Here is a 16692-nt window from a genome sequence, read left to right as displayed (position 1 = left end):
ATCTCTTTGAAAATCGTTTTGAGGCATCTGTAAAGTATAAATAAATATACATTTTAAAAAAAAAAGTATAAATAAACAAAGGTTTTCTTTTCCAGAAACTGATGTGGACGCCATTGACGTGTGCCTGAAGGGAAAGTTTCTGGTAGTTTGTGAAAGAAATGGAAACCTTCATTTGATCTACGTTCCGCAAAAGAGGATCCTCCTAACCCGGGTGTGTGTGGTTGTTTTCATCTTTAAGGCCTTAACTCTTATCCTATCTAATCTTATCTAGTCTCATGCATGTCTGAATAATAAAGCTAAAGTATACAGGACAGTAGCAGCAGTAAAAACTAAACCCTGGTGATGCATTTAGTGTTACATCATTAACATGTTGTGCATCCTCTGAAATTGAAGGCTTTGGTTGAGAAACCAAATGGAGATAAGAAAACCTACTGCTATCTCATCATGGATGAAGACAAGGCATCCTCAGGTGATATGAGAAGAGTGATATATATATATATATATATATATATATATATATAAATGGATGTAGAAGCAGTGCTCTAGCTGCCATGTCAGGTTTATGTTTGCTTGTTTGTTTTTGGGGGGTTTTTCATGTTGTGTGTTTATTATTGGCAGGAATGTACCACATGTTCCTTCTCATTAAGGATGGTTTTTTCCACATTACAAACCTTTCCTTGGCAAAAATTGAGTCAGGTATAAAAACTTGTGTGCCCCACATCTGCTAAGTTTTTTGTTTGTTTGTTTGTTTTTCAAAGCCATTGTTTGATTTCTGTCCTTTGTCATTCCAGCTATTGATAAAATGGATGTCGGAGCTCTAAAGGAGGTAAGTTAAGGTCAAAAACTCTTTTTATGCACAAGCAAAAATTTTTTCTTTCAGCAACGCAGAAATAGTCACGTATTTCTCTGTTTCAGCTCCAGTCTTTGATCAAGATAGATTTTTACTCCACCAAGGATTACCATGAGGAGGGTTGTAGCACAGCAGTGATGTTCAGTCTGGGCCATGAAGTCCACCTGATGATTGGGGTCAGTGTCTATCAGTGTCAAGTTTCATTAATTTGACTTCCAGCTACAATTCTGAGATAAGTGTTACATGATAAAGGAAGCATATTGAAAGAATTTTAAGAAATGATTGTAACACCTTATAGTGTTTCAGATATGTTTTAGTCATTCTGTCCGGCTGTCTGTATTTCATTTTACTTTTGGTCTCATACCAGCAAAAGTTACACTTTTTAATGGCAAATGACTCAAAATCTTTTCCAAATACTGCAAGTTTAAAACCATTTTTAATGGCAAGTTTACAGTGGACATTTTATTAGGTACACCTTGCTAGGACTGGGTTAGACCCCTGTTGCTATCAGAGCTGCTTGAATTCTTTGCGGCACAGATTCAACAAGGTGCTGGAAACATTCCTCAGAGATCTGGGCCCGTATCCCTAAAGAATCTTTGTGCAAAAAGTGGCTCCTAGCGGCCAAATTCTAAGAAAATTCTCAGAGTCATGACGTTTTCTTAGAATTTCCCCTAAAAGTGACACGACAATCCCAGTTAATATAAAAGCTATTCCTCAAGATTCCTAACGCTTAAAAGGGCTCCTAAGGCAAGATCTGCTAAGAGCAGGGAAGAGGACTTTTAGTGGCTTAGGAGTTCCCCTAAGCAGCTGCACAAAATGGCCAACAGAAGAGGCAGGAGAGATGTCCTGCAAACACTGGATGACAGGGAATTATTGAGACGCTACAGATTGGATCGTGCAGGAATCATGTTTGTGGTGGATCTCCTTAGAGATGCAATTACTTCACCAACTCGACGCCACAACGCTATTACACCGGAGACGAAAGTAATCACAACCCCGAGGTATTTGGCAACCGGGAAAATGCAACAATGCAGCAGTGATGACTTGGGTCTGCAATCACAGACATTGCTAAAAGCTGAGCCGTGTTACCCTCGTTAAGACCACACTGGACTTGTAACGTTGTGATTTCTACTTCATTAAGGACAGCCTCTTGAGATAGGCCATCTTGTTTTCAACAGGGTCCATATGGGAGTGAAAGTACAAAATATGTCAGCTAGGATATTAATATGAGCAAATAAGACACAAATCATTATTTGAACAGGGTGTAATGAGTTTAAGTTTTCACATATTTTAGATTCTAATGTTAGGCTATAACCCCTACAGCTTACTATTCATTTTCCAGATATTTTCTTGAATGTGAAATATTATTTACAATTACAGTCAGCATAAGATTAGAGTGTATAATTATGTTTATTGATTTGAGGGTACATCCTTTGCTCATTATCACCAAAAGCTCATTTCCATCAAACTTGTAGGATCAACCAATCACGGCTTTTGAAATGATGACTCATACCTAGCAACGGGGTCAACCACACCTCCTCACTAAGATAGGATTTTCCATCCATTCCTTGCTCAGAGTTCACTGAAAATGTTCTGGAATCACTTCTAAGCTAAAACTCCTGGCAAGGAATTTTTAGGTTAAGTTAGGAGCTCTCTGAGAGGATTCTCAGAATCTTTAGGGATACGGGCCCTGATCTATAGTGACATAATAACATCACACAGTTGCTGAAAATTTGTCAGCTGCATATGCATGATGTGACTTTCTACCGCATATCAAAGGTGCTCAATAGAACTGAGCTCTGGTGAATTGGAGGCCATGTGCGTACACTGAACTCATTGATCCTCATTTAGAAATATGTGCGTGGAAGCAATGTTGTGCTGCACAAAAAAACATTCACATAGGCCATGACTGTGTATATGTCTTTAAATCAGAGTCATTCTAAATCAGTTGCCTCGTGCTCACAGTTTTGTCAGTGCATTTTAAATATTTGATAGTCCTCATATAACATAAAGCAAGCGTTTCATTATATCATGTACAACAATATTTTCATCTTGACAGGGGGATAAAGAAAATGTTTTGACTCACTGGAGGATGGACCCTCATCAAGCTAAGATGTGCTTTGCTCAGACCGTCGACAGGAGCTTAATTCCGGGTAAGTGCTCTTAGTTCCCAAGTTGTTTTGTTTTTTTTGGAAGTAGGGCTGCAACGATTCATTGAGTAACTAGAATAATTAGATTCTGCTTCAATGCTTCATTTAGCACACGGCTCTGTAGGCTGCTGTTGTAATAAACGATGTAAACCTGAACATTTCACCCACATTTGTGACTAAAAACAGACCTGCAAATAGAAACTTATTTCGGAGCAGCGTGTGAATAAAAAGTGACAACATTAAGTTCACACAGTCCCTAGTTTGAAACAGAAACACTGATAACACAGCAGCAGTGATGACGGGCCACCACAGTTTAATGTGGCGCCGGAGTCTGTTTACGGTATACACCGTGAAGAGCAAAGAGGCAGAGCTGTTACCAAGGTGGTGACGCTCAGGTGGGGAGAAAGAAAACGTGTTTCTAGTATCCAAAACAGCAGCACTGTTCCCGTGAACACCATTAAAAACCTTTACTGGGAAAAAGCGAGCAGGAGTACTTCATCAACCTCATCAATAAACTCAGACGTGAAGAAAAGCAAACTTTGCTCCATCCACTGCTGTTTGTTTCACAGAGAGAAATCCATGGTTATATAAGCAAAATGTTGAATCTAATGCTGATTTAAGAAGTGATGATTTTAGGAGCTGTTTTTGTGTCTTTGCAGGTGTAAGGAAGATGGTGGTGGTGGATAACCTTTTGTACATCCTCGACACTGAGGTGAGATCCTGCTTTGTAAAACAGTTCGAACTTTTAGAGGAATCAGAATTTGAGTTTGAAATCTATCCTTGTGTCTCAGGATGTTCTGAGTCTTTGGGATCTGCACTTTCTTGTCATGATTCACTGTTGGCCAGAACTCGCCGTTCACGACTTTCAGCTCACTGCAGAATGTGGCTCTGCCTCCATGGTGGCGTACGTATCACTGTTTTACAACATACTGTAACTGTGAACATGTACTGTTTGTTAAAACAGTTTTGAAAATGTTCATTCACGTGTGTATTACAGCCAAGATAAAGGCAGCATGAAGATGATCATGCTGACAAAGCAAGACAACAGTCAGGTAGAAGTACAAATCAGTTTTAAGAAGCTTTAACGGATGATTTCCCAGAGATCTGCTCTGAACTCGTTATGTTGGGTTTGAATTTTTCAGATCAGCTCACTGCAAATACGATTCCTGCCGTCTATGACTGTTTGCTACTCTCTGGATGTTTCCTTTGTCTCCTGTCTCGTCCACACAAAAATAAACATGGTAAACAGTCAACACAAAGTAAAGCGTTACATTAATTTTGCTGCTGCAATTTCTGTCTGTTGAGATTTCTTCATGTTAAAGTTGGTTGCCTTTTTTTTTTCTGTAATTCCAGGATGCATTTTATTTAGTCGAGGGGATTTGTGAGAACCCAGAGAGGTAGGCTATGTCTGAGTGAGTTTTATTGTGATGATCGGCCTTTGCTTACCGTTCAAACATTAAACTTTTTTCTTGCTCTTCAAATAGTCGAAGCGAGCCAGTCGCTTCTGTGGTTGTTCGATCCTTCACAGAGGCTTTACCTGAAAACAGGTACCTAATTTAATTCAAGTTTATGACATTATAGTCTATATGATGTTGATGTAATTTGACTTAATGTGACTACTCTTCATTTCTAGGCTGAGCAGGCTTCTTCACAAACACATGTTTGAAGAGGCTGAAAAGTTTGCCATCACATTTGAGCTGGATTTAGAGGTAATTGAGTTTGTGTAACTACAAGCTTAGATTTGTGATTTATAGATCATTATGAATTAAAAACAGATGTAATATTTTATGATGAAGGTGGGAAGCGTTGCATGGCTCTGACAAATGATCTGACAGGTGCTCTTCAATGCAGACCCTGATTAAGACTGAGAGCCGATACACATAAGTCTGTTGTCTGTGTGCTGGAGTTTTTCGTGTTTGTTTGTTTTGCCAGTGTGTGCAGAGACTAAATTTAAACTACCACTTCAGCAGCAGGCATAATTGAAGATTGGCTTTGTCATTTTTAAGTGGTTATACTTGCACCACACAATATATTTAGCTGGATTTCTGAGGTTTTGGTTTTCAGTATCTATTGTTGTCGCTTTAGATGAGCGGTGCTTCTTATAGTATTTTGTCATCCTAATCAGTGCTGAATACAACAAGCACTCCTGTTTTTGTTCAGCTTGTCTATAAGGTGAAGCTTGACTTTGTGCTGGAGCAGCTGGCCTCTGCATCAGTGGGCGGTTATGGAGAGGATGTGTGGTCTGAACTGGTCGAAGAAGCCAAGACAAACCTGATGAAGATCACAGTGAGTATTATAACAGTACTGTCATCACCCTGCCAGGTGATTGGGCAAGTTGCGTGGACACCCAAGTTTGTGAATGCAAGATCCCCAGAATGAGGTGACGTAGGACTTTGAAAATGGAGGCTGAGGTGTAGCACTGGCAGCCGCCAGCATTTTATTTATTTATTCTTTTTAATCTGGTGTCAATTTACTGTTACAGAATATTCATATAACTACAGTGGGGGAAATAATTAGTATTTGATCCTAGTGCTGTTCGATATAACGATATATATCGGATGACGATATAAAAACGTCTATCGTTTCAATTTACGCTATCGTTTGTTTCGTGGTGTCGCAAAATAAATTGTTTACGGCAATATTTTTTTATCGTCTTGATGGTCACTGTAGTGGCTGTATTAATTTCTTAAAGTTCTCTGTTTCTCTTATATTTTATATAACCACACTACGGAAGGACAAGCGCCTGTTTTTATGCGTTGTGGTTAGCAACAACGACGGTAACACCATCGCGTGTCCGCTTGTTTATGTTCCACATAAACCTTTCACAATAAAGCTCAAGATCCTGTTGAGACTTTTCAAAATAAACTGAATCACGTGAAAGAGCAGATTATTTACGGATGAGAAGTAAAAAAGAGCTGCCAGGTGCTAAAAAAATAAACCTTAGACTCAAACGTTAGAACAGGCTTTTCCCCGCAGCACGCCGTGTAATAAATACTCACAAAGAAAACGGCGGCCGTTACAACTTATGTCTAAAAATGTATAGTTTCATGCATCGGTTAAAACACTCGACTCCAGCTACATGACGCGCAGCTGGAAACACTTCCCGCAAGACAAGCTGCCCAAGATTCACAGAATTTACAGAAAATGTTACATTTTTATGATTTATATCGTTATCGGACGATAGAATTCTTATATCGGGATATGAGATTTTGGTCATATCGCCCTATTTGATCCCCTGCTGAGTTTGTAAGTTTGAAAAAAAGACATTACATAAACATTATGCATTGATTTTCATGTCATAGAGTGAAATAAGGATTTGATTCCCTACAGCCCAGCCAGAGTTCTGATTTCTTGTGTCAGTCAATTGATTTCAAAAACACTTGTTGTAAATGGAGAAAAAAATATAAAGCTGTATATAAGCTCCATGGAAGGTTTTATCTCATGATGTGAGGATAATCGCGAGAAAGGTGATCAGTCTGGCCAGAACTACATGGGAGCAGCAGGAAGTGGTGTAATCAGATGAAACCAAACTAAAGCTCTTGGGCATGAACTTGATCCACCTTGTTTGAACAGAAATGGTGAGTGTGACCCAAAGAATACCATCTCCACAGTCAAGCACAGAGGTGGAAACAAAACACACCACCATTGCAGCAATTGAGTGGCTAAAGAAGAAGCACATTAAGGTCATTCAGTGGCCTAGCTAAATCTGCTGAAACAAGAAACCTAAAGGATTTAGAGAGTTTCTGTAAAGAGGAGCCAAAATCCCTAATTTTTGTGTGGAAGGCCTGGTGACCAACAACAAGAAACATCTTAACTGCTGTGCTTCCTAACAAGGGCTTATTTCGGTTAGAGATTAAATACATATTTCACTCAGTAACATGCAAATTAAAGTAAATTTTTATGTAATGTGTTCATCCCGGATGTTTGGTTGATATTTGTCTCTATCTATTAAATGAAACTATGATAAAAATGAAAGAATGTTCATTTCTTGAGTAGTTATTGAGTAGCAACTGTTTATTTATATATATGTATTTTTTCACGTGGTCTAGGATGAGCAGTATGTGGTGGAATACTGCCTCAAGGCCCCATGGCCGACCTTTGAGACAGCAGAGAAGATGCTAAACCACGCTGCCACGCGATACTCCTCTTTACAGATCCAGGAGGCCTTGGCCAGACTGGCCACCTTCTGCAGCCTCCACAGTGTGGAAAAATTCAAGTAAAATCAATGTCTTAGTGTCCAATTCTGAATTATTTTGTTATACAGAGTTTGTTTGTTTGAGTACAATTTTGAGTGGTTTTAGTTGGTTACTTTACCATCCACAGTGGAATCGCCTGGATTGAGTTTCTGAACAGCACTGATGATCTCGGAGACATCCTGTGCCATCTAAGAGAAGGAGACATGAAGGGTGCACAGCTTCTTTGGCTCAGATATGAGGTCATTATTATATCACCACATTTATATGTGTAGAAACTTTTCGTACATCATTAAATCAAAAACAGTGGTTATTGTTTCGGCAATGGCGTTAAGGTGTGTTGCGATGTTTTGTGACAGGGCCAGATTGCAACCAAGTTCGGTGAGAGCAGCCTTGAAGCCATCCTCAGTGCCATCCCAGAGGACCTGCCCTCACAGGATCTCTGCCTGTGGTTCAAGACAGTTTTTGTTCCCTTTGTGAGGAGAGTGTTACCACAAGGACAGGTAGGATACAGTCCTGCATTCCTAAATACTATTGTCTCTAACGTATAGTGGTATGCTTAATAAAGACACTTCTGCCATATCCCTGCAGAGAATCCTGGCAAAGTGGCTCGAGCAGAAAGCAAGAAATCTGGAGCTAACAGAAAAGGTAAAGACAAAAGGATATTGATCTGAAATGATTAAATAAAACCAGGCTTCTGAAGTCATCCACAACTTTAGAGACCTCTAATTTAAATGAGTTCTTATATGGACTTATTTATATAAACTGGGAAACGTATTTCAGCTTTATCTTATTATGTTGTTAAGTGGACACAGATATTTCCCTGTCTCAGAATAGGCCTTTGAGAAGTCTTGCACTAAATGCACATTATTTGTTTTCAGCGTGCTTGGCCTCAGAATGGGTTGGACCTGGCTGTGCTTGGACTGCCCTCTTTATGGACATGGATGAAATCTGTAGGTTTTTGTTTTGTTTTTAGGCTCTACCGGTTTCAATAAAATGCAGCTTAATTAATATGATGTTGTGTTTAATTTCCTGATAATTTTTTGATTGATTGTTTTTTGTTTGTTTCTTTTGTTTTTTAAGGATAACAGTAATTGTGTAGAAGAGGTGGAAAACCTCAAATCCCTGGTGTCCAACCTACGTCAGCTGCTGGACCTACATCAGAAATACAACTGCTCACTTTCCCTTTCGGTCTTTGAAAAGGTTTGTCTTTTTTTAATATCTACCCTGCTGTAGGGGGTCGGTTGCTGTGTCTGGGTCAGCGGCAAGGAGTGGGGGCCCTGGTGGTCTGATCCCCAGCTTCTGAAGCTGGCTACTGCAGCATTATTTTTTGTAGAGGATGTGTTTTCTTGATGTTTACTGCGTTATCTTCTTTCACAATTTAAAAGAAGACTGTGTGGAGTGTGGCATTTTTCATGCTGGACAAAGTGCCGGCTCCGGAGCTAATCGCCGCCACAGTGGAAAACAGCATCAGGCCGTACACTGAAGAACACAAGATTCCTTTTGATGAGCTACTTCTGCAATACATCAAGGTAAAATTCCATTGCAACCTCATGCACATGAGGAACTAGTTTATCAAATACTCAATGGTGTTTGTGTTTCTCCCCCTAATCTTCACTAGGATTTGCTGGATCGCTGCAGTTCTCAGACCACGACACTTTTCACTGAATGGGAAGCTAAAGCAGTGGCCGTGCTCGGCTGCATGACTGACACTGATGTAGGTGACTGTTACTGTTACATGCTACACGACGAGACAATTAATGTGCACAAATATTTGAGTGAAAAATTAGCCTAGCAGCCAGTGGGAGCTGTAAAATCTCACATCATGGTGTTCTCTTCCAGCTGATGGTTGATGCTGTGCTGGAGATCATGCAGAAGGCTGTGGTACCGTGGAGTAATGTGGTGGAAAAACTGGTCCAGCAGTACCTAGAGATGGATGGACCAAAGTATGATTATATCATTGTCTCCTTCAAGTACCTTTAACCTCCTAAGACCTGAACTCTTTCATGGCATGCATTTTTAACTTTTCATTGCTGTTTGTGCTGATTAGGACCTGATGAATATAAAAACAAAGAATTATCTTTTTACCTGATTTTGCTCTACAAGGGCCTAATATCCACATATGAGGACATTGGTTTTAAATTTCAATACAACAGCGGCAGTATAATGTCCTCGTAAGTGGATATCTGGGCCTTGTAGAGCAAAATTTAGTATTGTGGTCTAGACAACCTAAAATGTGATGTCCACATATGTAGATACCAGGTCCTAGGAGGTTAATGTGAGACACTGAATAAAATCCCTTTTCTTTTTTTTAAAGACAGGAGCTGTTAAAGGAGAGCTACCGTCTGATGGAGATTAGGAAACTTCTCAGGGGATACGGCATCCGCAACTTCAACCTGTCTAACAGCACCCAAATTATGGTATGTACGGACTGCTCTATGTAATATGCAACTTATTATCTGTAAAATAACCTCAGTTTTTCCCCAGACGCTGATTAGATACATCCTCAAGCAAGACTTGCCAATGTCCTTGGAAGACTCGTTGACGTTAGCTGAGGCGTACAAACTGCCAACATCCCAGATAAATTACCTGTATGTCATCCACCTCATAGGCCAAAGCAAGGTATGTAAATCCTCACAGGAGTTTTTAACCGCATGTTACTGACTAATTTTGCTTTTCTGTGTTCCTGATATTTTTGTATGGGACTTTTTGTACTGTGTTTTTTTGCAGACTGAGGAAATCTTGACTCTCCTGAAGAAGCTGCCCTCTGCAGAGGCAGAGTGTGTGATTGAGCGTCTCACATCGTGGGCCAGGATGCAGCTGGAGGACAAAGAACACATATCTGATGAGGTACAGAAGGGAAGACGTCACCTTTGTGGAAGTGCATTTTATGCTTATTTATTTTTAAGGTTCAATTAAAGTGTTGCATTTTAAAAGAATTGAAGTCATTCTAGCTAAACTTTCCTTTGCAAACATTAAATTTCTTTTGCGTCTGCATAACCTTATAATCGAAAGCTTAAGATGGCAGCAGGAAACATTGGAGGTTGTTATGGTAACCATATGATCATTTGGTTTGAATTGAATTTCCTCTTTGATAGCACAAGAAACATCAGATGGTGATAGCTCAGGTGATGGTAGAGACTCTGAAATACCTGCATATAATCCAAAAACGTAAGTAATATTTATGACTCGTTCCTCCTGCTCTTTGGCTGACTGAAGGAAGTTTCAGAAAAGTCTCTGTGAGCTAAAATTGTTTAAAACGATGTGACACTGGTTTTCTATCCGAGGCTTTTTGAAAAGATACGCAATAAATGTGCACCTGATTATTCAAGAGTGAATCCGGGCCTCGTGTTTCATTGCAGATGATGCTCTAAAAAGCGTCGAGTGTGAGAACAACCTCATCATGTTCAAGGCGATCGCCCACCTGCAGGTGAGCTTCATTTAACAAATGTTTTTCAGCATTACTAAATCTGTTATTTGATTTTGTTTTAAACTCCAGACTTATTATCTTTCTCTTCTTAAGGAGGACTTTGATATTTTTTTCACTCCCTCCAACTATGAGGATCCAAACATTCGAAAACAGATCCAGGAACATCACATCACAGCGTACGAAAACACCCGTGGCCGCTGTTCATGTAAGGGGAAGGCCACGACAACTCCAGTTGTAGCAAACGATCCAGATGGCAAGACCAAGACGATCTCCACAGAAGCTGGTTTGCGCCGTCTGGGGAGGCAGCTGCAGCGCACCGAGCAGGAGCTGTGGTCCGACTTGGCCTTGAGAGCTCTGAAAGTTGGCAAAGTTGACAAGGCGCTCAAGATCCTGAGGTTTGCATGTAGAAACTGACAGAGCCAGCTTTTTTGTTTGGTTTTTAAAAAAACCTGGTGCATTATTTAAACATTTAAAACTTGCTTGTAGTCATATTTGCACTTTCTCTCTCTGTTTTCAGTGAGCTGTATGAGCACCACTATAACAGCAGCACAGGGAAGGTTTTGTTTACTGCTGCCAAGATGTTATGCCATATGCTGGAGGCGGATGTCCCCATGGTGCTTCCTGATGACATGGATTTGCCAGCAGTGATTCATGATCTGGCCTGTCAGGCTATCACCGTGTGTCATTCAGGTAAAGAACACATGAAAGCATCACAAACGTTCAACAGTATTTCACACAGGTGAAAGTTGCACTAAAGTGACTCAGCCCTGGATCTATAGTTTTACTGTAAAATATATTTTGCTGTAAAAAGTGAATACATGCGTGATATCAAAGTTTGACAGGATTTTTTTTACCCTAACTATCTTAAAACAAATTTAAAAAAAAATACAGTTATCACTTATCTTTGTCTGGTCTTTTTAAAGCAGCTGCCTTTCCTCAGCCCAACAGAGTGAAAATATAGTTGGTTGAGATGTTTTTGTTTTTTTACCCTCAGCCAACAAAGGCTGGTGGGGTTTTGTGGTTACTCTGCTAGATGAGTAGGTGAGCAAGTGACAAAGACACTTACATTTTTAAATGTGATAAACCAGAATGAAGCAAAGTAGCAGGTCCAACATGATATCATATGTGTATCTACTCGAGGCTGAGGGATACCACTACCAGTAGTCTTTTGTGTTTATGACTGGTACAGAGGTGGTGTTCATATTTAAAATCAAAGTGTTAAATTACGTGTGAATGCTCTTAAAGCCAAAACCTCAGGCTTCAGCCTGCTCTGAATGCTAAATGACTCTGTAGGACGTCATTGAGAGATGCACTTTTTAATATCTTCTGTTTGTGAGGGGCATCCAATCACAAAATCAACTTAAAGGGAGAGTCAAGATGTAAAAAAACATCTAGAAGAAGGAATTTTTTCAACTGGTCTAAGTGAGCATAACGTGTCTTATTCCCCTTACCTTTTCATATAATTTGCAAGTTTGCAAATTCTGAGGTTTATCTTGTATTAACTGTTACAGATCTTCTCCTGGATTGTTTGGAGCTTTGCAAATGCACACGGTTTGCTATGGATGTCTATCATCAGTGTCAGTTATCAGACAACTATGGCTTTATCGTCAAGGTCAGTATCTTCCTACCTCTCATCCAGTGTAAATCACATAAACCAGTAGAACAAAGAAAACATTTCAGATGTTTAAACTGAAACTTTTCACGACTTGATGAAAAACAATATTAGTTTGTTTTGAATTTGATGACAGCAACATGTCTCAAAAAGAGGAGGATGTAGCAAAAGGCTTAACAGCAACAGGCCAGTAACAAGATTTTCTGTAAAAAGAGTTTCAGAGATTGAGGTGCTATGGAATTGGCAGCTTGCATATCTGAAAAGGCACCATCAATGCTGGAAGGTATATACAGATTTTCAAATAACGTGCTCCCATATGTAAGCGGGACTTACATATTTCAGTGAAACAATGCTAAGCTGCATATTGGAGCTTTTACAACAGCATGGCTTGAAGGTGAAGTTGCAGGTGCAGAACTGGCTTCCCTGTAGTCCAGACATTTGAGCAGCTGAAAACATTTGGCATATCATGAAATAAAAAAATACAACAAACCAGACTGCTGAGCAGCTAGAATCCTATATGAGACAAGAATGGGACAACATTCCTCCACAAGAAGTCCAGCAGCTGGTCTCTTGAGATCGCCGATGCTTATAGACTGTTTGGGGTGCTACACTGTGGTAAACGTGGCCTTGTACCAAGTTGTTTTGTATTACTGCCATCAAATTCAAAACAAGCTCATATTTTCCATGAAATTGTACTTTTTCTCAGTTTAAATATTTCATATGTTTTCTATGTGATTTGAATGACATCTGGGTTCGTGAGATTTGAAGATCATTGCCTTTGGGTTTTACTTTTATTTTACACAAACTTTTTGGACATAGAATTGTATATTCTAGCCTCTTCATTTTTTTAAATGATTTATTTGTTGGTAGACATCTAAATTATTATCATTACAAAATTCTAACTGTGAATCTCTTAAGCGGATGGTAAGAAATAATCCATGATTTTGATAAACGTGCATTTATTTAATGCTTCTCTCTCACAAAGCTGCGGAGTGAAGCAAATGTTTTCATACTTTTTAAACTGTGCACCGTTCCAGGATTTGACACCGGAGGCAGAAAAAGACCCGCAGTCTCAGTGGAGTTTTCAAGATGTCTTTAATGAAGATTGCATTGTTCTGGACCCAGTGTCAGTGCTGCCTGTCCAGTATGAGATTACCAACTGCTTGCTGCCTATTTCTCAAGGTAAGAAATTCTCAGATTTATTTTCTCTTAAATGTTTTTTTGTTTTTTGGGGGGTTTTTTTTAAGCTTGGCAACTTTTAGTGGTCTATGCCACTGATTTTAACTACTGATATTTATATAATTTTGCAAACTGATTTGATCGTATTACTTTTATGTTGCATATTTCTCATGCTGCCTGTCATATAATGTCTATAGCCCTTTGGCCACCTTTGACGTTATCAAAAAATGCTTAAATATACTTGACTTGTGTTATTTTTACCAGAAGTCTTATTATAACTTATGACCTTTTTTCCAGATACCAGATTGTACTCCCTGGACTGTTCCTGTCTGTCACACTGCTCATTTGAAGATGGTAGATTTGAAATTAAAAAACGTCCTCTGCTTTCTATGTTTTGTTTTTTTATCAAATTGCAGTTTTGTATGTTGACCTGATGTCTCATCATGCATGCAGGTTCAAACTACCTGCGGCCGCTCTTCGGTCCCCTGGCCAACATGCTACAGATGTTACAGGAGTGCAGTCAGCTGGAATTGGCCCTCAGAGTGCTGGTCAACGCGTACGGCAGCTGCCTGCAGCACGTCACCTCAAACGTCATGGATATAAAGCTGAGCCTACAGGTACAACTGCGATATTCACAGCGGTGCTTGTTGTGTTTCTCAAGACGTTATACTGAAAATGATTATCTCCTCTCAGCTTTATGACGCACAAGAGCTTAAGAAGTACAACCTGTGCCTGAACGATCACAGGAAGACAACTACGTCTACTCTGAATGCTGTGGCTGTGCCACTGTTGAACAAGGTGAGTCAGCCAAGTCCACAAAACCACAAAAATTCTGTAGTAGATAAACAGCATTTTTGGTATATTTTAAATAGCCATCTATGTTTCTGTCTATTGGCTACAGGTGTTAAACTGGAGGGTGGTGGATTGTGATTTGGCTATTGGTCTCTGTACACTCCTCTCCAAAGCAGAAGTCTTCAAAATACTGTGGAAAGTTATTGACAACACCTGGCAAAACTATGACAAGATTTTGGTAAGCAATAAAATCTCTTCTTTTTAAAAAAAATTTAATTAAAAAAAAATGTTTTATTGTTTTTAGTAAATGAAATTTAAGAGAAACAAATGGGCAAAAACGGACTTCATTATTTCTGTGTATCAGTTAGTGAGTCCATAAATATCAGACTTTGTCATATCGTTTTGTTTTTTCCCTTTGACTACAGAAAAGATTCAGCTGAAGTTTGTCTAAAGAACCTGAGATTAAACACTTGGGAATCAGTTATATCAAGCAGTTATCAATTTTGTAGAAAAATCGATGTTATATTCCAGAAATCCCTTACGGTGTTTTATTCTTCCAGGCTGTGGCGAGGATTGGAGCAAATCTCTGTAGTTTATATAATGAGGCAGAAGAACAGAGGAGGTTTCTCTCTGTCATCACTGATGCTGAGTGGGGAATCAAGCTTGGCAAATTGGAGGTAATGAAGTATTTAAATCAGGTGGTCAAAGGTACTCTGGTCTGAATAAATGCAATGCTCACATTAAAGGAATACTTAGAAAACACATCAGGTCTCAATGGGAAAATCATGCTGATATCTACAGTGATATGGACTAGATAATGTGTTACATATGAATGGATGCCGCTATGTTTGATCAATATTAATTCAAAGACAGCCCCAAAATCAAAGTCCATTTTGCAAAAATGTCAGTGCAGCAACTCTGAGTTGCTGACTCAGCAGTTTGTATGGCCCCCACATGCTTGTGCCTCACCACATGAGGCTGAGCATTGTCATGCACCAGGAGGAACCCAGGACCCACTGCACCACGGGGACATGGATTTTATCCTGATACCTAATGACAATCAGGATACCACTGCCTAGCCTGTAGAGGTCTCTGCCTCCCTCCATTGATTTGCCTCCGCAGGCATATCACTGACTCACCACCAAACTGGTCATGCTGAACGATGTTACAGGCAGCTTAACGCTCTCCTTACCCTCTCCAGACCCTTTCACTTCTCTCACATGTTCTGAGGGTGAACCCGTCTTTCATTTGTGAAAAGTGGTGGACCTGAATTCTGGTATTCATAGCTAATACCAATCAGGCTCTATGGTGCCAGGCAGTGAGCACAGCGCCCAGTAGAGAACATTGTGCACTCAGGCGAATCAAAGTCATTCACACCAGTGGCCTACTGGATGTAATTTTATAGCTCTGGCAGTGCTCAAACCTGCTTTTGGGTTAAAGACCTTCTATGGTCCTGTCCAGCTCTACTAGAGTAACTGTCTGTCTCCTGGAATCTCCTCCATGCTACTAAAACTGTTCTTGGAGACAGCAAACCTTCTGGCACTGGCACATATGCATGCGCCATCCACGAGGAGTTGGACTACCTGTGCACCCTCTGCAGAGTGCAGGTATTACCTCATGTTACCAGCAGTGACACTGACGCTAGCCAAATGCAAAACTAGCAACAAAAGAAAAACAGTCAGAAAAGACGAGGAGAGGGAAAATGTGGGGGTTGTTGCCCTACTAGTGCACCTGCTGTTAATTTTAATAACACCAAAGCAGCTGAAACTACTTAACAACTCCCCCCCTACTAAACTGACCTAATGTACTCTGATTTAAAAGTGTTCCTTTAATTTTTTGAGCAGTGTAGGTCTATAAAGATTTGTTTAATTTTTTGTGTATTTCATTCTCTCTCCCTGTTTTGTGTCACTTCATATCTGTTATTGTGCGTCTCTCTCCCAGATATCAATCCAGCCAGTGTTCCGTCAGCGGTCTGAGATGAAGAGCACTCTGATCCCTGTTTTAGTGAAAAACAAGAGAATCACCCCAGACATTATCCTCCAGTACTGCAGGTCAGCTCCTCCTGTTGTCGCTTTTGACCATCTAACATGTTGGACAAATGTGTCTGGACTGTGTTTAAATGTCCACCCTGTCTTGGAGTGCATGTATGTGTCACGCTCAGCTATGCTAAAAGTTGTTTTTTTCCTTTCTGCAGCACCTACAATCTGGACCATGATAGTGTAATCAACCAGTACATTACCACCTTACTGCTGCTCCAGGAGGATGAGGAAGGTGCAGGTGATCCAGCTGTCGGTCAGGAGGAGGCGCAACCTCTGTCTCACACTGACACGCTGGATCGAGTCCTGCAGATCATCCCAATGTTACACAACACCAGCAAGCTCACAGACAACCTCTGTGCTGCCATATTCAAGGTCTTTGTATTTAAAATGTAGTATACGCTAAAATTATCTGTTTTTAAGACTTTTAAACATTAAAAAAATAAAATT

The 16692-nt window shown here is 39.9% G+C and overlaps 1 protein-coding gene across 2 annotated transcripts in view; it reads left to right on the top strand.

Moving 5' to 3' along the window:
- kntc1 (kinetochore associated 1) overlaps positions 1 to 16692 on the top strand; it is a 28932-nt gene that overhangs the window by 951 nt on the left and 11289 nt on the right. The window contains exons 4-42 of one of the 2 annotated variants that reach the window (XM_086314424.1): positions 96 to 211; positions 394 to 469; positions 619 to 696; positions 792 to 826; positions 916 to 1026; positions 2910 to 3003; positions 3660 to 3712; positions 3792 to 3904; positions 3998 to 4052; positions 4143 to 4241; positions 4354 to 4397; positions 4485 to 4547; positions 4634 to 4709; positions 5161 to 5286; positions 7050 to 7216; positions 7324 to 7435; positions 7553 to 7696; positions 7785 to 7841; positions 8075 to 8146; positions 8277 to 8396; positions 8585 to 8725; positions 8815 to 8910; positions 9036 to 9139; positions 9511 to 9613; positions 9681 to 9815; positions 9924 to 10043; positions 10292 to 10364; positions 10556 to 10623; positions 10717 to 11018; positions 11141 to 11313; positions 12135 to 12235; positions 13273 to 13417; positions 13712 to 13768; positions 13868 to 14031; positions 14108 to 14212; positions 14316 to 14444; positions 14767 to 14883; positions 16148 to 16257; positions 16401 to 16617. In XM_086314424.1, coding sequence (XP_086170550.1) covers positions 96 to 211; positions 394 to 469; positions 619 to 696; positions 792 to 826; positions 916 to 1026; positions 2910 to 3003; positions 3660 to 3712; positions 3792 to 3904; positions 3998 to 4052; positions 4143 to 4241; positions 4354 to 4397; positions 4485 to 4547; positions 4634 to 4709; positions 5161 to 5286; positions 7050 to 7216; positions 7324 to 7435; positions 7553 to 7696; positions 7785 to 7841; positions 8075 to 8146; positions 8277 to 8396; positions 8585 to 8725; positions 8815 to 8910; positions 9036 to 9139; positions 9511 to 9613; positions 9681 to 9815; positions 9924 to 10043; positions 10292 to 10364; positions 10556 to 10623; positions 10717 to 11018; positions 11141 to 11313; positions 12135 to 12235; positions 13273 to 13417; positions 13712 to 13768; positions 13868 to 14031; positions 14108 to 14212; positions 14316 to 14444; positions 14767 to 14883; positions 16148 to 16257; positions 16401 to 16617 — 4271 coding nt within the window. Of the gene's footprint in view, positions 1 to 95; positions 212 to 393; positions 470 to 618; positions 697 to 791; positions 827 to 915; positions 1027 to 2909; positions 3004 to 3659; positions 3713 to 3791; positions 3905 to 3997; positions 4053 to 4142; positions 4242 to 4353; positions 4398 to 4484; positions 4548 to 4633; positions 4710 to 5160; positions 5287 to 7049; positions 7217 to 7323; positions 7436 to 7552; positions 7697 to 7784; positions 7842 to 8074; positions 8147 to 8276; positions 8397 to 8581; positions 8726 to 8814; positions 8911 to 9035; positions 9140 to 9510; positions 9614 to 9680; positions 9816 to 9923; positions 10044 to 10291; positions 10365 to 10555; positions 10624 to 10716; positions 11019 to 11140; positions 11314 to 12134; positions 12236 to 13272; positions 13418 to 13711; positions 13769 to 13867; positions 14032 to 14107; positions 14213 to 14315; positions 14445 to 14766; positions 14884 to 16147; positions 16258 to 16400; positions 16618 to 16692 lie in introns of both variants that reach the window. The other variant, XM_086314423.1, reaches the window with a different exon arrangement.

This window comes from Aulonocara sp. 'chitande type north' Nkhata Bay, linkage group LG12 (assembly GCF_057382095.1).
Source record: "Aulonocara sp. 'chitande type north' Nkhata Bay isolate Kocher_YH1m ecotype deep benthic linkage group LG12, A_spYH_male_GT1.1, whole genome shotgun sequence".
Taxonomy (NCBI): domain Eukaryota; kingdom Metazoa; phylum Chordata; class Actinopteri; order Cichliformes; family Cichlidae; genus Aulonocara; species Aulonocara sp. 'chitande type north' Nkhata Bay.
Note: the sequence above shows the minus strand (reverse complement) of the source record. Positions and strands in the feature narration are given on the sequence as shown.